The 24530-nt window shown below is 53.5% G+C and overlaps 1 protein-coding gene across 1 annotated transcript in view; it reads left to right on the forward strand.

Annotated features, from left to right (window-relative positions):
* Positions 1-21203, forward strand: part of SDK1 (sidekick cell adhesion molecule 1) — a 625710-nt gene extending 604507 nt beyond the window's left edge. Inside the window, exons 43-45 of the mRNA XM_046666514.1 lie at positions 2332-2452; positions 3182-3311; positions 16049-21203. Of these exons, the coding sequence (XP_046522470.1) occupies positions 2332-2452; positions 3182-3311; positions 16049-16303 (506 nt within the window). The 3' untranslated portion in view covers positions 16304-21203. The remainder of the gene's footprint in view (positions 1-2331; positions 2453-3181; positions 3312-16048) is intronic.
* The last annotated feature ends 3327 nt before the right edge of the window (positions 21204-24530 follow it).

Consider the following 24530-nt stretch of genomic DNA (forward strand, 5'->3'; position numbering starts at 1 on the left):
CGTGTGTCTTGAATATGTCATTTGGTCGTTTGGCCTCTCTGAGCCTCAGTTTCCCCACTTTCACTGCTGCGCAAATGCAATGGTATTTTTGAATATGATTAGAAAGTATGAAGCATCAAACAGGTGAAATATCATGCTATTCAGTGTCACGAGAACACTGAACAATGTGCATCTCAGAAATGTCAGCGTGGCCCACGGAATATTACAGAAACGTGTCTGTGGTGCAGCCCTTCTCATCAGTTGAATTTGCACCTGCCCTTGACCCGCCGTTCCAGCTCTGAGCCCTCTGAGGGCCGGTCCCCCACGTGTGCCCTGTACAAGCTCCATGCCTGGCTTACAGTCGGTGCTCAATACGTGTTTGTTGCTGAATGAATCTCCGTCCTTAGCGCAATGGACAAATGGACGTGGAGCACATTCAGTATGACTCCATTTACAGGAAGGTCAGGAGTGGATGTTTCTAGAAGGCAGAGTAGGGGTTGTCTCTTGGTGGAGAAGTATGAGCAGAGAAGGTGCGTGAGGGAACCTTCTGGCATGCTGGAAGTGCCCTCGACCTCTCTGCCGATGGTTATACATGCGAGGAAAACACATCGTTCCAGGGGCTTAAGACGGGTACACTCTGTGCATCTCGTTATCCTCAATTTTTAGAAACTTTCATTATTTATCATAATTACCGGTGAGCCCACTTGTTTGCATAACCAGACCATGGCTGAGCTCGGGACCGTGGTCTGTTTTTAGCCCACACAGCCTCCCCCGGGCGGTAGCGGGTCCAAGAGCGTGAACAGTTCTCGGATGGCGCAGGTGGCAGCACAGGACCTGGCTGTGCCCGGCTCCGTCACTGGAGCTCTTCCCTCCAGCTCGTCTGTCTTTCCTTCTTAGGAAGGCAGATCCCTGATGAGCTTCCCTTCAGAGGAGCCAGCCACGGTAGCCCTCGGGCCCAGGAGGGTGCCGAGCGGACCCCCCAACCCCAGCCTCCAGCACACCCATCACTGTGCAGAAAGGGTTTGTAAAACCAGGCACCCGAGCGCCTCACCAGTTGCTTTGGGAACGCGAAGCGATTCATCCCTCCAAGAAAGGATTGATCTTTTTTTCTGTATAAATTCACTCTAACAAGTGTTCATAAATCAGATTTTATTCCTACGGGATTTACAATGTATGAACGGCGTGTCATTTTACTGAGTTAATGCTATTACAGAATCCTATGTCGGCCGCATAGAAAAATCTCCCCGCTTTTCACTCTCTTCTCCATCTGGAAAACAGACCTGAAAAGGTGGATCTGACCTGCAGCTTCTGATACTTTGCCTTGCCCTGGAGTATTAACTTAACATCATAATTGAAGCCTAGAAAAAAGAATACTTTCTCCCAGAGTGTCTGACTTCCTGCCCAGGAGACGTGCAGAACCGAGCCCTTTGCCGGCTCAGCCTCGTCCACCCCTGCTTGCACGCCCGTGTCCTCCCGTCCTCGCTGCATTTCCCTTCTGATAGTGGTTTTCACCTGCTCACCTCCCGTCGACGTAAACCCCTCCTTTGCAGCAGCTTCATCTTTCATCCACCACGCTCTGCATCCTGTTGGCTTCTCTCTTGCACACAAGTGGAGCGTTAAGGCATGTCGCGGGCAGAGCAGCCTCAGCACAGGACAACTGGAAGGACTTTGGCTTGCATGCCGAGTGACGTGGGAGGCCGTCAGAAACCCTATGTCCTTTGGCTTCTTATAATTTTACTGTCATTCATTTGATCCGCTAAGTTGCCAATCTTCGTCTTTCTTTTTTCTCCCCAAAGCCCCCCAGTACCTAGTTGTCTATCCTAGTTGTAGGCTCTTCTAGTTTTTCTATATGGACGCCGCCTCAGCGCGGCCTGATGAGCAGTGCCATGTCCACACCCAGGATCCGAACCGGCAAACCCCAGGCCACCGAATCAGAGTGCGCAAACTTAACCACTTGGCCATGGGGCCGGCCCCTAAATTTACTTCCTATGTGCTGTTTTGTTAGAGGATTGTGAGTCTTTCATTTTGAAATTTATTGAGTATTTAATTTCTCTGGTTTTTAAAAAGTTTGTGCATTTTGAGTACTTTTTCATAAAATACCAATGAGAATGTTGGTATTTTGGTGTCAGGCAAAATAAACACCGAAATGCTAATATTGCCATTTTGCTGCAGCATTGTGACTAACTCGTGGGGTTTCTCCCCAGCATGACTCTAACCGCCTCGCACGCTGAATCAGGTCCGGCCCGGCTCACGGGAACTCTGTGAACACCCGTGCTTGACGGGCTCTGGCGGGCGTAGCTGCAGAGGGCACTTACTGACCCGTCTGCGCTCACTTTCCTGGTCTGGCTTTAGGTAAGAGCCTTTCCAACATGGAGGAGTCGGTGACCCTGGATAACGGGGGATTTGCTGCGCTGGAGCTCAACAGCCGCCACCTCAATGTCAGGAACACCTTCTCGAAGAAGAACGGGACCAGGTAGGGAGGCGGCAGCTGCACCCCATGGGCGGCGTCTGCCCGAGGACCTGGGCTAGCCAGGGCCGAGTGCTGGCTGAAGACATGCCCCACACCCACGGGTGCCCCCGAGTCCCCACAGGGCGGTGTTGAACCCAGGAGGGCAGGATCGGGGGGGTAGAGGTATTTTAAATTCATTTCTAGAGATGTTAGAAGAGGGCAGATCTGAGGTGTGTTGGGAAGTGATCTGGAGGTCCCCTCTGTCAGCCAGGTGAGTGCCTCGGATCAGGGAATTCCTGCTTCATGTGGGTGTCACATTATGCTGCAGCGGACTTGTAATTTTTTTTCTTTTTGAGCAAGATTAGCCCTGAGCTAACATCCGCTGCCAATCCTCCTCTTTTTTTGCTGAGGAAGACTGGCCCTGACATAACATTCATGCCCATCTTCCTCTACTTTATACATGGGACACGTGCCACAACATGGCCTGATGAGCAGTGCGTAGGTCTGCACCAGGGATCCAAACCGTGAACCCCAGGACACCAAAGTGGAGCATGCAAACTTAACCGCTATGCCACCTGGCCGGCCCCCGGACTTGTAATTTTTTGCATCAGTTGCCAAAATGGTGTCAGAGGCGGTGGATTTCCTCTCATTAATATAGGATAGAGGCCAGAGGGCGAGTCAGGAGGCCTTGGGGACGGGTAGCTTTTGCCCAGAGCTGAACAGGGGTAACTTGCAGCCTCGTCCTCATCCCAGGTCCCCACCGCGCCCGAGCCCCGGTGGGCTGCACTACTCAGACGAGGACATTTGCAACAAGTACAACGGCGCCGTGCTGACCGAGAGCATGAACCTCAAGGAGAAGTCGGTGGACGCCTCGGAATCTGAGGTGAGTGCCTGCGACCGCTGTTCCCCACTTCCGTAGGGGGCCCTCTGCTTTCTCGGGGTGCCACATACGTGTCTTGTCTCATCTGAGTCTTACAAGAGCCCCACGAGGCAGGCAGAGCCAGTGACAAATGACTCCCTTTCACGGAAGAGCAAAGGATAAGCAGAGCCCGAGTTCAGACCCACAGCCCCCGGGGGCCCGTCAGCCCCTCACCCACAGCCTCGAGCGGAGCAGAACAGATGCTCCCGGCCTGCCTCCCGGGGGAGCGGTTCCACCTCTCAGCAAATCTGCTTCTTCAGTCGCAGGGAGCCAGGGGCAGAGAGAGGAGGCCGGCGTCCTCCGGGCAGGCTCGCTGCAGGACGAGGGGCCCTGCTGACCGCACACCCAGCCAGTCACACATCCGCCGCTGGGCGCCTTCCCACGCTCTGTCTCTTTTAGTCCTGGAGCTCTCGGGTCCCGGGCCGGCTCTGAGCTCAATAACTTGTCCAAAGTGCACTTCTGATCTGGAAACCATTCTCTTCCCATTTTGCTTTCAGAAATGAAAGTAGTGTTTTCTGGAGGTAACTGTAGAAATTGGTGGCCTCTAGCCGGAAGTTGGAGAGTCGGAGGGCCTGAGTCTGCAAGACTGATAGAAACGGGGACCCCCTCCTCCCCACGCCCTGAGCATTCCCTTCCCTCCCCAGGCCCTACCCATCCTTGCTTCCTGCTGCTGAAGAGGGGAGTTTAGCCCCAGCGGCTCCAGGGCAGTTAACAAGGGTTGGTGAACTCCCACCTGAGACGCAGCCCTGTCCTCACTGAGCAGCTGGACCGGGGAGATCTGGCCCCGAGGGAGTGTCGGCCTCCAGCTGTGACCCCTGGGACCCTGGGCCTGCATGTCCTAGGCCTCCTTTGTGTCTGGGGGCTCAGTTATGGAGCTGAGTGTGTCACGTGTGCGAGGCTTAGTGACAGAGCAGGCCGGGGGTGGGAGGGGACATTATCCAGAGAGAGAGCCATGGTGGGGCTCCAAAGGGGGGCTCAGCTTCCCTCCCTTTTCCCCACCAGCACGCTGCCTCGGATCACACTTAGGAGCAAAACCGGTTGAAGCAGCAACCAGACAGATGGCTCCCTCCCCGGGTCCTAAACTTTCTTTTTTGAGACACGCCAAGTCTCGAGAGGGACGAAAATCACCAAGCCATTTGCTGGACACGTAGGGCTGCCCACCTCTTGGCATTCATACTCTAAATCAATATTTAATCTAAAATGAGTCTCACCTCCATTTTGACCTGAATTCAGGCCTTATTGAGCCCCAAGGCTCTATAAAATGGCTTCTCTTAAACTGTGGTTTGTATACGAACGCCAAGGGAGATGGGACAGCAGGTGGGGTCAGTGTGACACAGGGCTCCGCTCTGCTTGGCGCTGTCTGTTTACAAAGGATGCTGGGCCCCCATCTGGCCCGTGCCCTTGGGCAGGATGGAAGCGGCAGCAGCCCTGCAAATGTTGGGAAAGCGATATTTGTCTGCAGTCAAGAGGCTGCCAAGCAAAATGCTGCAAAAACCGACCTGCTCTTTTGTGATAAAGGAACAGCAGCCTTGTTCGAGCTGCTTCCGCAAAAGCAACCAGCACGTGGGAAGGAGGACTGCCTTCCAGCGGGGCCTTTTCTGGGTAGCAATTAGAGACATGGTTGCACGGCAACTGCCAGCATCTGTCCTCTCATCCCTGGACCCGTGGCCTTTAGCGTATACAGGCGTCATGGGTGATATTCACAGCGATGGTGCATCAGCTCTGCAGGCCGAGCTAGCAAGGGTTCAGTGTGTTGAGCACTAATTGAGCACCGACTGTGGGCCAGCACACTCCTTCAATGCTCACACCAGCGCCACGAGGCAGGTGATTCTCCCCATCGTTCAGAGGCCAAGGCTGAGTCTGAGGTCACCCCCAGAGCTCAGCTGAACCACGCCCCCTCCACCGCCTCCCCCAGGCCAGTGCCAGGGAGTCGGTGGCCATTCCTGGAGCAGCCAGAACTGGATTCATGAATTCTGAACTATTTGTTCATGAAAGCAATCTCAAAATCTGTTAATGAGAAGCGTTGGGTCTGTTTCTGCTCTCACACACTCGGGGCGTTTGAGATTCCAATTCAGCTGATTTTTGTGGAGGATTGTGAAATGCATGCAGGCTCTGAGCTAGGCGTTTACATACATGCATATGGGCACACATACATGTGTACCTTAATTAAAACACATATATGCAAGTGGAGGAGGGAGGGAGGGAGGGGACGGGCAGGGAGAGAGGAAGAGAGGAGGGCAGAGGTAGGAGATCAGAGGGACAGGGAATCCACACTAAATCCTGCAGGGAGGTTGTTATGATCTCATATAATAGATAAGAGAGCCGAGGTTAAAGGGGGTTTTGAATGTCTCCCCAGACACGCCCACTAATGGGGTGGACTTCAGAGGCACACGTGCAGTGCAGAACTGAGTTGTCGTAGCAGAGGGACATGTGGCTGAGCGAGCGAGGGGCCCCCATGCCAGGAGATCGGGGCTCCTTTTGTAATTCCCACAGACGCCCCTCCTCTGTCTGCTTCTGGGTCCCCGGGTAGGTGAAGTGAGGCCCATCTCTCTTCCACAGTTCTTCGCTTTTATAATCTTGCTAGGCCCCAACTTTGAACCTTATGAATTTGGGGGATTTGCAGGCACTAATATTCATAGGATCCAAACAGAGGGACCTGGGGAATGTCATCATCGTGGACGTGCCAGCTCAGATGGGAAAGTTTACTTTGAGCCAGATTTTTTAAACAGCTGGATTGAGGTATAATTCACGTTACCACATAATTCACCCATTTGGGATATTGGTTATTTAGGAGGCTGTTTTTGATTTCCTCATATTTGTGAATTTCCCCAATTTTCTTCTGTGATTGATTTTTACTTTTATTCCACTGTGGTCAGAGAACATACTTTGTATATTTTCAATCCTTTTAAATTTATTGAGTCTCGTTTTATGGCCTAGCATATGGTCTATGCTGGGAGAATGTTCTGTATCCGCGTGAAAAGAATGTTATTCCGCCGTTGTTGTGTGGGGAGTTCTGTGCGCGTCTCTTAGGTCTAGCTGATTTACAGTGTTGTTTAAATCTTCTGTGTTTTTATCTTCTGCCATCTGTTAATGTATTGAAGTCTCGAAATATTATTCTTCATTAACCTATTTCTCTCTCCAATTCTGTCATTTTTAATGTCATGTATTTTGAGGATGTGTTTTTAGGTGCATGTATGTTTATAATTGTTATATCTTCTTGGTGGATAGACCCTTTTATCGATATAACATATCTCTGTCTCTAGGAACAGTTTTTGTCTTAAAGTCTGTTTTGTCTGATGTTAGTGTAGTCACTCCAGTGCTCTTTTGGTTACCGTTTACATGGTATATCATTTCTCTTCCTTTGAAGCCATTTGAATCTTGGAATCTAAAGTGTGTCTCTTGTAGACAGCATATAGTTGGATTGTGTTATTTTATTTGTTCTGCTGATCTCTACCTTTTCACTAGGTTGTTGAGTCTGTTTACATTTAATGTAATTACTGCTAAGGTAGAATTTACATCTGCCATTTTGATCTTTGCCTTCTGTATGTCTCATATCTTTATTCCTCTATTTTTTCCATTACTGTCTTCTTTTTTGCTAAGTGGGTATTTTCTAGTGTACCGTCTTAATCCCCCTGTTTTTTCTTTTGCTGTATTTTTTCAGTTATTTTTGTTAGTTGTTGCCCTCGTATCAGTATTTACTTCAGATTTATGCTAAATTTCAGTGACATATAGAAACGTTATTACTGTATGGCTCTATTCCTTCCTCCCTGTTTGTGCTATTGTTATACATATTATGTCGACATATGTTACAAACTCAAGAATGGAGTTTTCTAGTGTTACTTTACAGAACTGAATGTCTTTTAAAGAAGTTGAAAGAAGAAAAGAGTGCAAGTATGTAGATAAAGTTTCTCTCTTTAACCTTCGTATTTACTATCTCTAGTCCTCTTTACTATTTCTAGTCCTCTTCATTTCATCCTATGGATTCAAGTTACCATTGGGTGTTATTTTCTTCTACTCCTTCCTTTATGATGTTATTGTTAAAATGTTACATTTCTATATGTTACAGGCCCAACAATACAATTATGCACATAACGTTTTATGCAATTGCTGTTTAAATCAGATAAGAGGAGAAAGGAGGAGAAATATGCAATTGTCCCATCTCTTATAGTTACCTATGTAATTACCGTTGATAGTACTTTTTGTTTTTTCACGTCAGTTTGAATTACTACCTGGTGTCACTTGCTTTTAACCTGACAATCTTCCTTTAGTATTTCTTGCAAGGCAGGTCTGCTAGTAATGCATTTTCCTGTTTTTGTTTATCTCAGAACGTCTTAATTCCACCTTCATTTGTGAAAGTAGTTCTGCTAAATATAAGACTCTTGGGTGTCACTTTTATTTGAGCACTTGGAACGTGTTTCTCCATTCCGTCCTCCGTCTTTTCTGATTAGAAATCCACTGTTAATATCATTTGAGTTCCCTTGTACATGACGAGTCATTTTTCTCCTGCTGGTTGCAGACTTTCTTTTTGTCCTTGTCTTTTAAATTTTTGATTACGATGTGTCCGGTGTGAACTTTCTTCCATTTATCTTACTTGTAGTTTATTGAGCTAGTTTGGTGTATAGATTGTTTATCAAATATGGGAAGTTCTAAGTCATTATAACTTCCAGTATTTTTTCTGCTTTCTTTCTCTTCTCATCCTGGGATTCTCATTACACATGTGTGGGTGTACTCAGTGCCGCTTCACATTTATCAGGTGCTCTGGGTTTTTTTTCACTCTGTTTTCTCTTTGTTTTTCAGACTACATAATCTCTGCCAATCTATCTTCAGGTACACCGATTCTTTCCTCTGCCAGCTCAAATCTACTGTTGAGCCCCTCTAGGGAATTTTTTCATTTTGGTTATTGTATTTTGCAACTCCAGAACTTCTCATTTGGCTCTTTTTAAACCATTCCTATATCTTTATTGATATTCTCTACTTGGTGTGATATCGTCATCCTACTTTCCTTTGATTCTTTAAACATGGTTTCCTTTAGTCCTTTGAACGTATTATAATAGCTGCTTTGAAGTCTTTGTCTGCTAACATTTGGGCCTCCTTAGAGGCGGCCCATTTTTTTCTCTGTGTATGGGTCACACTTTTCTGTTTTTTGAAAACAAATCATTTTAGATGATATATTCTAACAACTCTGAATACTGATATCCACCCACACCCTCCCACTGAGAATTGTTGTTGTTTGCTTATTCACCTAGATATCTGCTTATTAACAAATGTTAATGTTAACTGCCTGGACTAGTCCAGAAGCCCTTTCCTCTGCAGTGTGTGCCCTCTGATGCAGTGTGTGCCCCCTGATGCCGTGTGTGCCCCCTAATGCAGTGTGTGCCCTCTGATGCAGTGTGTGCCCTCTGATGCAGTGTGTGCCCCTTGATGCCATGTGTGCCCCCTGATGCAACGTGTGCCCCGATGCAGTGTGTGCCCCCTGATGCAGTGTGTGCCCTCTGATGCAGTGTGTGCCCCCTGATGCAGTGTGTGCCCCCTGATGCAGCGTGTGCCCCTTGATGCAGTGTGTGCCCCCTGATGCAGCGTGTGCCCCCTGATGCGGCGTGTGCCCCCCTGATGCGGCGTGTGCCCCTGATGCAGTGTGTGCCCCTCTGATGCAGCGTGTGCTCCCCTGATGCAGTGTGTGCCCCCTGATGCAGTGTGTGCCCCCTGATGCGGCATGTGCCCCTGATGCAGTGTGTGCCCCCTGATACGGCGTGTGCCCTCTGATGCGGTGTGTGCCCTCTGATGCGGTGTGTACCCTCTGATGCGGTGTGTACCCTCTGGTGTCCGTACTCAGAGGTGCAGCCTCAGGCACGCATGCAGTCTTCCTGATGACGGGGTAACCGCTGTTCTAGCCAGGCTCTCCGTATCTCTTTTTCCCTTCTCCCCATTAAGATTCTGGATGCTCTACCACTATCGGTACCACACCCAGCTGCTAACCTCCACCACTTGCTAGCTCTATTATTTTTGACAATGCCCTGGGGTATAAATTACTCCATAGTTTGATTCAATTAGACCCCGGCCCTTTCACAGTAGAAGGATGTTGTCAATCTTTGAATTTTGCTCTGACCCCAAGAGGGCTCTCCTTGGCTGTCTCTTTCCCTGGTTCTCTGGTTCAACTTCTGACTGGCTTATTGCTTCACTTCTTGCTATCATGGAACTACCAGCTTCCTCTTAATTTTTCACCCCTCAGGTCTGCACTGTTTTCAACAACGCCCTTAGGCATGCTCTGTTCCAAAGACAGCCATTCCCCTTAGGCAGAGCTGGGGAGCTCGCTCCCCCTCCTGTCAGGACCTCTGGGTCGCAGCACCAAAGCTGAGAATGGGGACAGCAGCCCTCTTCTCCCACAGTGACACACCTGCTGTACAAGGGGGATGCTGGGTCGAGGGGGCAGCCCCTGGTCTTCTGGGCCTGCCCCTTCTGGTGTGGAACTTCTTCCCTACAATCGAGCTGGGGTGGGGGCAGTCAGGGCTCAGTACGCTCAGCCTGCCACACCTGGTGTAGACCCTCCAGCCGACAGGTGACGACTGGCTGGGGGAAGGGAGCCCGGTTCTCTTGCCATACAACGCGGAGCTGGGGGTGGGCGGTTGCATGAGCGATGCCAGCAGCCTCCTCCCCCAGGTCACACCAAATTCCTAGACTAGGAGCTGGGAGGAGAGGGAGCCCTGTCTTCTGGGCCGCATCCGCCCAGAGTGGAGCTTCTGTCACCCTGAGCTGGGGGACGGGGGAGCAGGTCATGGGTCCAGTGCCGCAGACTCACTGTTCTTAGTGAAATTTAGATGGGGAATGAGTCTTTCTCCATCTGCTATATGCTTTTGGCGCCATTTCTAGAGACTTTCAATGGTTGTTTATAAAATAGCTTTGCCCGGTTGAATCATGGTTCCACTGGGGAGAGGCTCTGCGAGCTCCTCACACAGACATTCTAGAAGTATCTTTTGCCTTCGTAGTCGATGGTCCTGATGTTCAGAGGGGACTGGTGAAAAATGCGGGCTAAGTTCCGAGTTTGCTTTCCCAATGTAGCATCCACTTCTGGCTTGGTCCTTTAACCCCAAATTCACGGGAAGAGAGTCAAGTTACGGCACCGTAGATAAACCCTTAGCGGGAGAGGCCGGGCTCTCAGAGAGCAGACCGGGGTGGTCAGCAGAGTGCACCCCGGAGGCGCAGCACTCATTCCAGACAAGACTGCCGAAGAGGTGACTTGAGTCTGGACTTCGATTTGAGATGTTTATCGTCCCTTCTGGAGGCTGCTTCTAGATTGAAATACAGCGAACACCGAGATGCTGGGGACGCAGCACAGAGTACGTCCCGTGCCCTGGGGTCGCTCGATGGTTTGACCCAGTGTGGAGGCAGGAGTGAGGAGGGGGACGCCATCATGGGCGCAGGTCTCCTCCCCCCACCCATCCTCATCCCCAGAGCCCGGGGGAGAAAGGGCTCAGGAACCTGAGAGGCCTCTGCTGGAAGAGCTCTTCTGCGAAGCTAATATTTCCCTGAGGAAACAGCGATGCTGTCCTCTTCTCCCCAGGGTGTTCTCTCGCTATTTTCAGAAATATTGCTCAAGTGAAAATTCTGCGAGTCAGTTCACAGGTGCACAAGAACCTGCCTGATCGGAGCTGCTCTGAGTTAGGCCACCAGCATCACACGACACACGCTGTGGCTCTTTATGGTTCTCCAGTTAGAAATAAGAGGGTTTGTCACCGTTTTATCACACGGCTGCTTATGAATTACAGCAGGAGTGCTGTTCAAGTCACATTTTAAAAACCGTTTTCAAAATCCAGAGGAACAGTTTTCAAAATCTCTCCTGCTCCAACCCATTTAGAACAACCCCCTTGTACCTAATTAATTCCCTAGTAATATTTGGGTCTTTCATCTTGACAATGTAATACCGAAAGTGCTGAGCTCATCTCTATTAGCTGCTTACCAGGCATCTGTGCACCTTCAGAAACCCACAGTCGGTCTGCCACCACACCCAGTCACATGCTGTCCTTCCACGGTTTCCCGGGAAACCAGCACACATCGCTACCTCATGTCACACAGAAAACTTAAAAAAAAAAAAGGACCCTGTAGCATTTCCTTTTTGTCAATAATTCTAATGCCCTAAAATATATCCCCACTAAAAAATAATAATGTCATGCAAACAATAAACAGAACAGGCCTTAGAAAGAAGAATGGCATTTTAATTCAGGGCTTTCTCGTGGGGACGATGGCAAGGTGTGAGCAGGAGGCCCCACTTACGTGTCACGTGACCCTGGGTAAGTTCACACTTCTCCCTAAAGAAAGAGCAAGAAGGAAAAGGAGCCGCTCTCGGTCTCTCGTCTCTACTTCTTTCTGCGAGGCGGTTCTGTTCTCTCACCGTGGACTTCGGGAGCTCCTGGCTGAACCCGTGGGCCCTGGCCACTCAAGGCTCACAGCCGCCCAGCATTGCCCCCACATGAAGAATCCGCTCTTCCAGATGCAGTGTGAAAAGTCCCAGGGCCGCTTCCCAGGGCCTCAGCTCAAGTCACACGCTCACCCATCAACCGGTCACCGTTTTCTGAGGTACAAGCCATTCTGCCCATGTGACAGGGAAAGGCCGAGACGAGTCACTTCCTGAAGGTCATTCCAAAAGGTCAAAGCCCAGACACGAACTCCAGGACATCACTGTGACCTAGACAGCCACTCCTGGCTGGGTCTCCGGCCAGGACCTCTTCTCAGCACCCACATTTGTCACAGACCCTTCTCTCCACACTACAGGACTTTCTGGTTGAGAAAATATGTAATGACAGCTAGCTACTAAGAAGTCTCTGATGAAACTATTTGTTCTTAATCACATAGACATGCACACGGGGGTGGGACATTCGATGCCTCCCTTCTCTAGGCAGGGCTGGACTTGCTCTTAGAAATGCTGACTCCTTCAGAGACTCCAGGCTGCCCCTCAGTTCCACGTGGCCACTGAGAACCTGGCTTCTCAACAGCCTGAGTGGCTGCAGGAGGAGAGGCAAGTGCCCGAAGGGCCGCCACCTGGGTGCTGGGCAGGTTTACCGAGCGGGAACTGCCAGCAGGAGCCACGCTGCCTGCGACGGCCTCCACCACTCAGATACTTGATGGGAGAGCCGCGGTGCAACGTGTTTGAGCCTTTGAGGAAACTCTGGTTGAAGGTGTCCCTGGCGTATTACCAGAAGGCTTTTAGTTCTGCCACCTCTGCTGCCATACCAGCACTGGGTCTGCCCCACTCTCTCCCTGGTCAACACGACCTTGAGAAGGTCGTTTTCTTCTGTGGGTCTCGGTTCATTCTATGCAAAGTGAGGGACTGAATCCAAATGCTACTTCTCACATCCCACACCAGGATGCTCTGTGGTTGGGACGGTGAAGGCGTGGGCCCAGAGCACCGGGGACGTGCTTTGAAGAGGGTGCAAATCTCAAGTCCTAAATTCAGTCTTCAGATCACCGTGAACCCTGACCCCAGTTTGTGAAACCCAGAGCCAAACTGCCATCGTCCATTCCTGAGTGTCCTGTGAATTTCTCATGAGAAAAGGGATGCCTTCGATGCTCTTTTCCCCTAAAATTCAGGAAATTCAGAACCAAAATCAGTGTCGAAAGAAGTGACAAGCCCAACTCAGGGACAGGTGACAAAGATTCCGTCCGCTCCTTCCGATGGCCTTGGCTCTCCTTTCTCCCGTCTTGGTGCACACAGAGCTTTGCCTTGGAAGCTCCCTCGCGGCCTCCAGAAAACAGACGAAGAGTAAGTCTTCAACACCAGCTGCCAGGACCGGGCCTGCTCTCTTGTCTGAGACTCCCGAGGCCAGATGGAGTTAAGCATTGGGCATTTTTCGGGTCTGGGAATGTATCATGTGTTATGCAACATCTCCAGCAGGGTCGGGGCAGCAATCTGTAGTCGCACACATTGTTGATTCTGTGGCAAAACCTAAGTATATTCACCCTGAGTGCAGCGCAGGAAAAGCTGCCGGATCAGCTCAACGCCTGTCAGGCTTTGGCACCAAACAAGTGGCAAAACCAGCTTTTGATTTTCGGAGCATTGTGGGGTTTGGAACTCCGAATAGGGGGTCGTGAACCTGGTCAGCTGATGCCAAGGAGGCGCCTGGAGCTGGGGACCGGTTCCCCGCCAGCTGAGGCGGCAGAAGCCTTGGGGACTGCCAGGCTTGGGCACCCGCTCCTGCCCTGCCCGGGAGACCTGCGCAGCTCGCCGTCTCTCTGAGCCTCTTTCTTCCTCCAGAAAATAGGAATGACAGCACCCACCTCACAGGATCACTGTGCGGTTACAAAGACGGTGCAGGGGGTTAATCTGGTGTGTACGTAGTATCCACGGACGGGAAGCCGCTGTTCCCTCTGACGTCCTGGTCGTCCAGTGATGGAGGGGCTGGATGTTCTCTGCGTCCTGGGAGGTGTCAGGAGGGAAATTCGTCAGCCTCGCATTTGTATGAGCTCTGACTCAGTAAAAAGCAGAGGGACCGCAGATGTGTTCAGCTGCCGACAGTTTATTGTGCCATAATACAAACAGTTTAGATTTAACGTCCTGAGAAGTCCCAAATCTGTGACTTACCGTGGCTTTCATGTAAATATTGCAGTTAGAGCCAGATTTTCAGTCTGTATCTGAAAAATCCCAAGTCTCTGGCCCTACCGTACGTCCTCGAGGGGTTTCTGCATGGCCTAGAGGCCCCAACTCTTACAGGCTTACAGGACAAAATGCTGGCTCCCAGGTGGGGGACCGTGTTAGTCCAGGGATCAGAGTTTCCTGCGCAGGTGGAGATGTGGGTCGTTCACTCTCCATCAGATGAGGGACAATGGCCCGGGTGCACCACTCACAGCATCCGGGGACCCTTTATATGGACCCCACCTCCACGTAAAATGAGAGCCAGCAGGCGCCCCTCCTTTCCTCCCCTGCCCCCACCCCAGCCCGGCCGCTGATCCAAATCCTCCCAGAGCTCCTAAGAGATCCCCGTTCCCGGGCCCTCCCCCAGACCCACTGAATCAGGAGGGCAGGAGCCACGGCCTAGGATTCCGCACTCCTGCAAGACATCCCTGGTGACTCTGAGATGGCATTTTGGGGCCACTGACTCCTTTGGACCATCCAGGCCTCCTCACACCCTCGGGGGAGAGAAGAAAGGGCAGGTGTGGCTGAAGCCTCAAGAACTGGGGCACCGGAGCCCAGAGCGGAGATGTGCCCTGCGGGCCGGGCAGCTGCATGCAGGATGGAGCCCAGCGTCCCGTCAGTGTTCTTCCAGCCCTGGCAGGGTGCTCTGAAATGGGAGGGGCTTTACCAGCCAGTTTCCCGTTCCCTCCTTGACTTTGAAAGCTGGCCAGCTGCTGTGTCTACAGACCCATTCTTGGCACGCTGTAGGCGGCTGCCGCCTGGTCCCTGTGGGGCAGGGAGGAGCCCGCTGTGTTTTCAGGGTCTGGGGAGCATCTCGGTGTCGGTTCTTGCAGCAGAGCCTGGGCTGGCCTGTGGGCTCCATCCCCACCAGGTGGCAGAGATGCCGAGGGCGCAGGAAGCTCCCAGGATCCAGGTGAGGGTCCCAGGATCAGCCAGCACGACCGGGACAGGGACAGGGAGCCCTCTGCCCTCTTGGGAAACACTCATTTCAGCCTCCACTGTCTCCTTTAGTAATTCTTCCAATGCCTTCAACTCAACCCCAAAGACCGTAAACTACGTGAGACAGAGTTGTGGTTTAAGAAATGAACATAGAAACTGTGGACTAGATGTTCTTAACAGAAACTGCTGGTTTATTTTATGAAAAGAAAGAGGAGGGGAAACCCTCAGCGGGACGGGTCTTCACACGTGGACAGTCCCAGTCCCCCCGCCAGCTCTTCTGTAGCCGTGTGAGGGGGCAGGGCTTTTGGTGCTGGAGAGCAAGGTGGATATCCGCAGATATGGTGGACATCCCGGCTCATTGAGGGCCTCATTTCTTGGTGGCCCCACAGAGGTCTGTGTGGACGTGTGGAAATTTGTGTCCCATGGCAGAGACACCCCTCCTCCCCTCCACGCGGGCTCAGGACAGGTTCCCTTCGGTCATCCCTCAGGATGGCCAGAGACCCCGGGCCTTCCACGCTCCCACTGCTCTCCTGTGTTCTGCACTGTGAGGACACACAGAGCATCTCTTGAGGCCGTGTAGACCTCTCCTGAGGCGGAAGTGCAGTGTAGACCCATCCTGGGGCAGGGCTGCCCTGTAGACCATTCCTGGGGCAGGAGGGCAGTGTAGACCCTCCTAGGACCAGCTCAGGCACACAGAGCTTGGGAGCAGAGACTCAGGAGCAGCAGAGAAAGCACACAGCAGGGATGCTGAGCTCAGGGGGGGTCTGGCTGGGGGAGGCCTGGGGAGGTGTGTGGGCACCTTGTGTGGGTGGGATGGCTTGGGGGCTGCAGGTGGGAGGAGGGGGAAGAGGGTAGGAGACAGTAGACAGACACTGGCCTCCATTGGGTAACTAATGCTGGTCCCAGCTCCTGGCTGCTCCCTGTTTCTGGCTCAGCCTTGCTGCTCATGGCCGGCCTCCCCCTGTGGCCACCCTCCCCATGGTCACCCCTGCCCTGCGGTTGCCCTCCCCGTGGCCACTCTCTCCCCATGTCACCCCCATCCCCATGCCCCACAACCTTGTGGCCACCGCCCATGTCCCCTCCCCCAGGGCCCTGTCCCTGCCCTGTCAGTCGCTCACACTCGCTCCCTCTCCACCAGGGCACCGACTCGGAGTCCGAGGACGCGCCACCCCAGCACTCCTTCGTCAACCACTACATGAGCGACCCCACCTACTACAACTCGTGGAAGCGCCGGGCGCCTGGCGGGCGCGCCGCCCCGCACAGGTACGAGGCGGTGGCGGGGGCCGAGGTGGGCCCGCCGCTGCACGCTGTGGTCACCACGCAGAGCGCCGTGTTCGCGCCCGCAGGGCCCGGCGCCCGGACTCCGCTCACCGGCTTCTCCTCCTTCGTGTGAGGCCGCCCGTCCCGGAGCCTATTTTTAAGACAATCAACTCCAGTAACTGAGCTCCAGTTTTTGTTTAACACAAATTCTGATGCGTGATGATTTTACCTACTTGTGAACACTAGATTTCAATTAGAAAGGTTTTTTTAATGGCTTTTTGTAACGTCGCTGCAGGAAGCGGGTTCCTTTGGTTTTCTTTTCTTTTTACGAGAAGGTGTATTTCACTGGTGCAATGGCGTGGCACCCCCGGGCCTCTGAAGACCTCAGACCTCCCCGGTGCCGGGTTTCTCCATCCTAACGTCCAACTAGGAAGGCTGGAGGGGGAGGAAGGGCTGGGGGTCGCGTGAGACCCCCACCTGCCTCCAGGCCGCTCCCCCCTCTGCTCTACCTCCTCTGCCTGCGGAGAACCAGAGGCCCCGGACGGACGGACGCTGCCTCTGTGACAGCTGGGGCTGCAGCTCTCTCCCAGGGTCTGAAGAGCCAGCGGCTGACCTGGGCTCAGGGCTCTCCGACCGACCGCGCCCGGCTCTGCAGGGTCCCCACTGCACAGGTTCCAGGCGGGAATCAGCTTTAAGGCTCCGGCAGTGGGGCAGGAGATTCCAGGGGACGTCCTCTGACCCGGTGATGGCTCAGCGGCTGCGTTCTGTCGTGCCAGTGGTGAAAGATTCGGGGCTTTCTTCCTCCTTTCTTTCTTTAAACCCCATAGTGCAGGAGCAGGAAACCACCCCCACGGCTAGAAGCCACCCCGATGGCCCTTAGCAAGCCAGCTCCTCCCCGTGAACACACAGCACAGGCCGGCCCATTGGCCCGGAGAAAAGGAGCCGGCGGTTTCAGAATTGCTTGTTGTGTAAGAGGTGTGCATTGTTAACCAGAGTATTTTTTAAACCTTTTTATCTTTTTTTAAAATATGTCACATGAAATGAATGAGTCTCTGCTGTCTCCAGGTGCCTTTTTCTTAATTGTTTAGCTTTGTACACGGGAAAGACGAAAAGCGACAGTCTCCAAATAAAGCGAAGCGGCTCTGAGGAGCCGAGGGCTGGCCCGCTAGAGCTCACAGCCCTCCGTGCCCGGGGGCAGCTGGCCCCCGAGGTCCCCCGGCCACCCCCGCTGCCTGCGCCTTGCCCGCCAGCGCTGCTGTTTCCCGTCCCCCCATCCGAGGCCAGCTTTTAGCCTTAACAGGTTTTCTGGAAAAACTTATTTTCCCCTTTGTTATTGTTTAGCTTTAGTTTTTTAGCTAAATGAAGATAGCATGAACTGCTTGGAAAGTCTTGGGTTCTAAACCGTCGCTGTGCCTCCAGCCCATCGCATTATTTTCGCAACAGGTGTCTGAGGTGGCAGAGGGACGGGTGTCCAGTCCCCCAGCCCAGAGCCGGGTCTGGATGTCACCTGAGTGCTGCTGGCGCCAGCCCGTGTGTGTGTCCGGGAGGGCCCCACGTCCCTGTCCCGCCAGCAGGAGTGTGGCACATGAGAGACGCACGGCCACTCTGTCTGTGCACAGGGCAGCAGGGCAGTGCTGTCCCCCAGGTGGCGTGCCGGGGCCCTGAGGGTGGAGGTGCCGGGCCAGCACCTCATGCGGAACATGTGACCCTCTCCTTCCTCCACCTCCAGGGGACAGAGGGCATCTTCATGCTCTGCTGTCAGAGTTGCTGGCTGTGGCCCCAGGAGACCAAGGAGAGTTTTGTGTTGGGTGAAAAGGCCCTTTTCAGTTTTTCCAAAAGTAGAGGGTGTGTGTGGAAAGGTTCCTTCCTCTCTCTCTCCTCCTCCCGCCCCTTCCTTCCTTCCCTCCCTCCCTCCCTGCCTTCTCTCTCTCCTTCTCCCATTCCTTCCTTCTTTTTGTGAGTGGAGGGGGAAATGTTGTAAACCAAAAATCCCAGACACTCTGCCCAAAGCCGCTTCTGCGCGAGCCTCGCCCCCCACAGTTCACTGGACACGACCCTCCGGGGGCACAGAGCCCACCTCCCTCCTCTCGGCCCCAAGACCCAGGTGGCCAGGAACCCGCAAGGCTGCGACCTGGCCTTCCTGGAAGAGAAGGGCTGGATGGAGAACGTGGACCGCACTGCCTCTGTGCACTCTGCTCTCTAAGCCATACGGACGTCACTTTACGTCATGGGGGACAGTGCCACGCCGTCCTGGGAGGAGGACAATCCGGGCTGAGGTGTGGTTTTTGCTTTTGGGTTTGTGACAACCACATGACACTTCTTTTCAGGCTCACTGCATTTCCTGTATTCTCTCTACTTTGAGTAAGCTTTTTTGGTATGGAATTGTCTGTGGAGGCTGCATGGGCACCATGGCTACTGAGGGACTGTTGGCGTCTGCCCTCCCCCGGCCCTGGGGGGCTCTGACCCACGAGAGACACCTGCATCGAAGGAACAGAGTTGGTGTTTCTGGTTAGAGTTCAGCCCCTTCACAATATGGGCCTTGAGAAGCCTCTCGTCTTTAGGGTGGAAAAAAAAATCACATGACAGGAAAATGGATATTGGACTTTAATCTCAGTTCTGAACAAAGGACAAGCACTGGTTTTTAACCGGGGCAAGATGAGCGTCCTCTTCCTGCCTTCCTCTGCAGTGGTGCCACTCAGGTGCCTCCTGGGGAGCAGGGGCTGCGGGGGCCCCGTGGAAGCCCCCAGCTGGCCGTGAAGAGCAGCGATGACCATGAGCTGCCCCTGCCTGGGAGGAGGACCCTCGAGGCAGCCGGGAGGGCCCCCCCTCTGTCGGAGCGGCAGGGATGGGCTTGCACGGGGCACCAGGGCACAGGTGTCCAGACAGGGGGGCGGCAGGCGGGGCGGTGGCAGTCCCTGTGCCCTGCGGGTGTTAAGCACATCAACTTGACCTCGTTTACCTCGTCCTCTGAATGAGGCCCAGACGGAGCCCTCTCCTGCCCCAGCCTTCCGTCCCCGCCATGCTTTCAAGGATCACCCCATGAAAACGTCACAGCCGAGGAAGACCGGATGTGAGGCGGTGCGGGGATGCCCCCACCCCCGGCCATGGAAGAGACCACGAGTGGGCGGCCCTCCGCCACGGAAAGCTTCCGCCCTCTGGAAACCTTTTTAGCTGCCGCGCTTGGACCTCATCACCACGGGACTGAAGCATGGTGTTTGCATACCGATTCATAGCATGGTTTTCAGTTTTTCGGAATTCTTGGCACACGGTGTAGTTCTTCTCCCAATGAGCCATCGGTCCGCGTAGCCAACGTGGCTCTCTTTGATTCCGCATCCCTGTAGCACGGATCCGGTCTGAGAGGTGGAAGGACGTAGAAATCCGCGGACAGGGCTAGCCTGCCGAGGCCACCTCCTCTCTCAGCGCCACCTCTGGTCTCTGGAGAGAGTAGGTCAGTCCTGAAGTTTTCCCCACAATCTTTCCTGGAATTGTGCAGAAAACCAGATCTCATTAAAAAGAAAAAAAAAAAAAAACCCCAACTTGTAGGAAGACAGAGAGGTGCTATGGGTACGATTTTTAATAAAAACATCATTTTGTTCCTTATGCGCTTGTGATTTTCTTCAAGTATTGATGAAATGACTCATGAATTCTAGGCTGTAAAGATGAAGCACTGAATCTGAACCCAGAGCTGTTCCAGACCCCCTCCTGTTGACGTGCAGGCGGCACGGACGTGCGGGACAGGCAGCAGGGGCCAGAGGGATCCCAGCTCTCCTGGGGAATGCACTCCGGGGGCAGCACCCTGGCCATGAGCCAGGTGGCCTGTGACGGGTGGCCTGGAATCTGCGCCCCGAGTGGACCGCAGCCATTCTCAGCACCAGTGCCAGGCCCCCACCACCTGGCCGTCCCCCCAAAGACTTCACGGGTGCCCACAGGGGAGACTGCTTGTTACGAAAGTTAGGCTGGGGGAGTGCAGGGCCCTGAGCAAGACTGCCTTCCCTTCTAAGGACTCTCCCCTCGCCCAAGGGCCTCCGCAGGCTCAGAGGGGGCTCTGAGTGGGGGAATGAACGGGCCATTCCCTCTCTTTCTGGCTAGAGGGTTGGACTTGTGTGCAACAGGGGCATGCGGCCACAACACTGGGTCCACCAGGAGGGGTGCATCTTCGCCCTTGTCGTGGGGTCCTGCCAGCCTCCGAGGGTGGTTCTCAACCGCGGTGCTTAAAAGTCCCAGCGCCCAGGACACACCCAGACCAGTGAAGATAGTCTCTGGGCGTGGAGCCTGGCAGCCATTTGTTTTCTTTTGAAAGCTCCCCGAGTGATTCCCACGTGCGGCCAAGGAGGGGGTGTTAGGAAGAGGCCACGGCTGCCAGCTGCAGGGAGGAGGTGGGCCGGGTCCCGGGAGAAGGGGCCTGTGGCTCCCACTTTGTCCGTTTGCTCCAGAAGCAACCACTGCCATTGATGAGCCAAATGTAAGAGCATTTTCATTTTTCTCTCTCTTCTCCACCATTTCCCCCCTGCATCCCATCTCCCATAAATACGAAATTAAAATCTGCACATTTTCCACCGTCTCCGGTATTTTGGAAATCGCAGCTGCCGTGTAGAAGAGAGTTGGCATTTATCAAACACATACCGTGTGCCGGGCTGTGTTCTGTGCACTTTTCATGGGTCCATCCACGGGTCCCGGGACTCCTCCAGGACCTGAGGAGATAGGCACAGTCAGGGGTCCCGTTTTGTAGGTAAGGAACCGCGACCAGAGAGGGGGAGCTATTTGCCCCATGGTAGACAGCCAGTGAGCAGCAGATCCCGGGTGCAGACCTTAGGCAGCTGAGGGCTACAACCACTGCCCCGCACTGCCTCCCAAGAGGCCGTCAGCTCTCACCTCAGCTGTCCTCAGACCCGTGGACAGTTAGTCTTGGAGAAGCAGGTGCTGCTACACCCAACTCAGAGCCGAGGCAGTCAGGGCACCTGCACAGCAACATACAGAAGATTCCATTGTCCCCACGTCATCGTCTCCTAAATTAATAAAGAGAAAATGGCCGTGTTAACTGAGCCTGTGTTATGCAAAGCCTTGCCATTATTACTGTTCTTATTGCTGTTATTATTATTGAAAAGTTAAAGGAAAAAACTTTGGAAGTGTGAGCTTTGATCACAGAGGAAAGCGATCTCTATTGTCTTGGATGACAGTTAGATAAAGCCCCCCAAGAAGGCGGGACACTGAGGTGAGCAGCAGGTGGGGAGTGGGGAACCCTACTGTGGCCTCCGGGCTGTGTGAGCCTTGATTCTGTGGACACAAAGGGGGAGGAGCAAGGGAGGGAGCCGCCAGCTTGGTGCTCACACCTTCCTGGGAGGAGCCTGTGGATTCTTGGGCTTTGAGACCCAACGAGCCCAGCCCCCAGGCCTTCTAAAGCGGGCGTCCAAGGGCGAGGAACCAGTGGGGGCCACAGGTTCAGGTCCATGAGTTCAGCTTTCCTCTGAAAGGAACGAACGGGGGGTCTGGGTCCTCCTCTCCTTCCCAGAGAGCCCCATCCACGGGAAGGAGAAGGCATGGCCGTCGCGAGGACCTTGAACCGCCTGGCACAGCCCCCAGCAAAGCGCGCCTCTGAGCCGAGCTGGTCCCCCAGGGGCAAGCTCGTGTGTGTGCGTGTATGTGTGTGTGTGTGTGTGTGTGTGTGTGTAGGGGGTGTGGTGTCATTTGTGCTTTGACTGCCTAGAACCCATTTGTCCTGCCCAATGACCCCTCGCTGCCTCTGAGCATTGCCTCTCCCCTAAGCAGTACTGTCTGGATGACCTCCCAGGCGACAGATGACCCAAGCCAGGCCGAGGGCGGGGTGCCCCTCCTTGGTGTTGACTCCCCAGCAGGAGAAGGAGCTGGAGGTGTTCTGCGGTCGCTTCTGCCACATGTCCTGCCATTCCGGCGCAGCCCTCTTTCTGCTGCTCCCAGCTGGGTGCCTGTCGCTCCGCAGCTCCCACCGCCTCCCCCCGGAGGCCCTCCTGCTGGACTTCGCCTGAGGCTGTCCACTGCTGCCTCAGGAGAGCCTGCTCGTACCCAGAGGGCCCTCGTCCCCCGGGCCTGAGCCCGCCACTCCCTCTGGCGAGGCTGCCCTGGAGGCCCCGGCCAGCACTGCCTCGGGCAGCACCCCAGCAGGCCAGCCTCAGTGGGACAGCTGCCTCCCACCTGCCCCGGCTCTGGGGTTCAGTACGCAGGGCTCCCGGCCAGGACGCTGCCACTCCACGTTACCAGGGAGGCCTGGCGCACGGTGTGCCATGAATGTAAGCCTTATGCGGGATTTCCACAAAATGAGGCATTTCCAGGACAAAAAAACACAACGCTCTGTGAAGGTCAGGAACTATTTGTAAACAGCCCCAGCCCTGTGTCTGTCAGTCGGCCTCGCTGTGCCCACCCAACGGGCGTCCATGGGTGGACTCAGGTGGATGCTGACCCGCGTGGGCCCCTCCTGCACTGCAGCCTTGTCCTTCTGACCGAGACCGAGAGGCAGTGGGTGGTCCCTGTGGCCCCAGTGCGTGTCCTCAGGGTACACGCTCCTGTGGGAAAGAGAAGCCACGGGGCCTGGCTTTGGAAAGCACCGTCTGCTGTGAGCCCCCACGGCCCCCACCACGTAACTCAGGCGATGCTGCCACAGCCTCGTCCCCCCACTCAGGCTATGGATGCACAGCGCCAAGAAGAAGGAAGCAGGAAGGGGGTCGAGGTTGGTGACAGGGCCTTACCGTACTTCCCAAGAAAACCGAAATTCGACGTGGTTATTGCCAATTTCTGTGGCCTCCAGAAGTAGGTTTCAGAGGTTTGGTTTTGTCATAAAGTGGAACCATTTTCAGATACTTTATTTGGGAGCTGCGGGACGTTTTGCAAACCTTCTGATGAAACAGCCTGTGTTCCTAAAACGGCTGATTCGCCAGACGCGTGTTTTAAAATGATGTGAACTTGTCCGTGGCTTTGCTCGTACGAGCGCCTTGGGACTTGCCAAAAAGTCTTTCGCTTTAATGGCTTAAGTCAATTAACAGGCAGCGCGGGCGAAAACTCCAAGCTGTTAATTTCAGGCTCTGCGGTCTTAAAACGTCCTGTGTCTCCTCAGATAAGACAATATTCTGCAGTCATTAAGCAAACCACTACATTATGGGGTTGAACTGGATCCAGACTCAATATTTTAATTTAAAAAATTCAAATTTCTGAGGCCTCCTGAACATATTTCTGTGGGATTTTCCAACCAGCAGACGGTGTAGTTACCCTCTGACTTGGGCGGAGGAGAGGGTGGGTCTGGAGAGCCCCATGGGGCCCCAGAGGGAGCCCAAAAGGAAAATTCTATTCAGCTGATGGAGCCCGGGGTCTACAGGTAAGAGTCCCATGCCTCCCTCTGTCTTAGGGGACATTTTGCAAGAACATTGAGCACAGAAACCCAGGGACTTGTTGCTCCAGGACTGAGATGTAACAGAAACCCAGAGAAGCCACTCAGAAGGCCTCCAGGGGCATCTCTGCTGCAGAGAGTGGCCACACGGCCTCGCCAGGACCCCCAGGGAGGGGAGCCTCGTCTGCGTCTCTGGGAGCCCCCCTTTCCTCGTCTGCCTCAGGAGCACCCACTCACTGCCCCCAGTGTGGGCCAAGCCCTACACAAAGCCCAGAGACGCGCTGTTCCTCCCGAGTCACCTCCAGCACAGATGTCACAGGCCACCCACAGCAGGAAACCACTTATGCTACGTCCACACATCAGAACCTATGCAGTTATTTAAAAGAACGAGATGGAATTACATACACGGGCACAGAGCAATCTCCAAGTTAGAGCAGTAAGCGCAAAAATGTGTCCTTCTGTGTGTCTGTGTACACACATGCACACTCACATATACACACATATGCACTAGAATGGGTCGAGACTCTCTCTGGAAAGATGGCCAAGAACTTGGTAACCATGGTTCCCTCTAGAGAGGGGATGAAAGGAGAGAGTAACCTTCGCACTGTCTGAACTTTTCACCATGTACGTGCATTATCTTTTCAGATAAAAAAGAGGAACACTGACCAATGCCAGGGCATCTGGGCTGACTGGGCCCCTCCCCCACGTTACCACCATACCTGCCTCTCTTGGCATCCCGGGCACTGGACATAGATGGGAATTGAAAAGGATGGGCCACTTCCTAGCTGTGTGGTCTTGGGAAAATTGCTAATCCTCTCTGATTTTTTTCTTTTCTGTAATGCAGTCATGGGTCACTTAATGACTAGGATACATTCTGAGAAATGCATCCTTAGGCTATTTTGTCATCGTGTGAATGTCACAGAGTGTACTTACACAAACCTACACAGTACAGCCTTGCCTACAGGCAAGATTCCCATGAAGATTTTGTAAGCGCATTGAGCGCTGG

The sequence above is a fragment of the Equus quagga genome, chromosome 7, assembly GCF_021613505.1.
Source record: "Equus quagga isolate Etosha38 chromosome 7, UCLA_HA_Equagga_1.0, whole genome shotgun sequence".
In the NCBI taxonomy this organism is placed as follows: domain Eukaryota; kingdom Metazoa; phylum Chordata; class Mammalia; order Perissodactyla; family Equidae; genus Equus; species Equus quagga.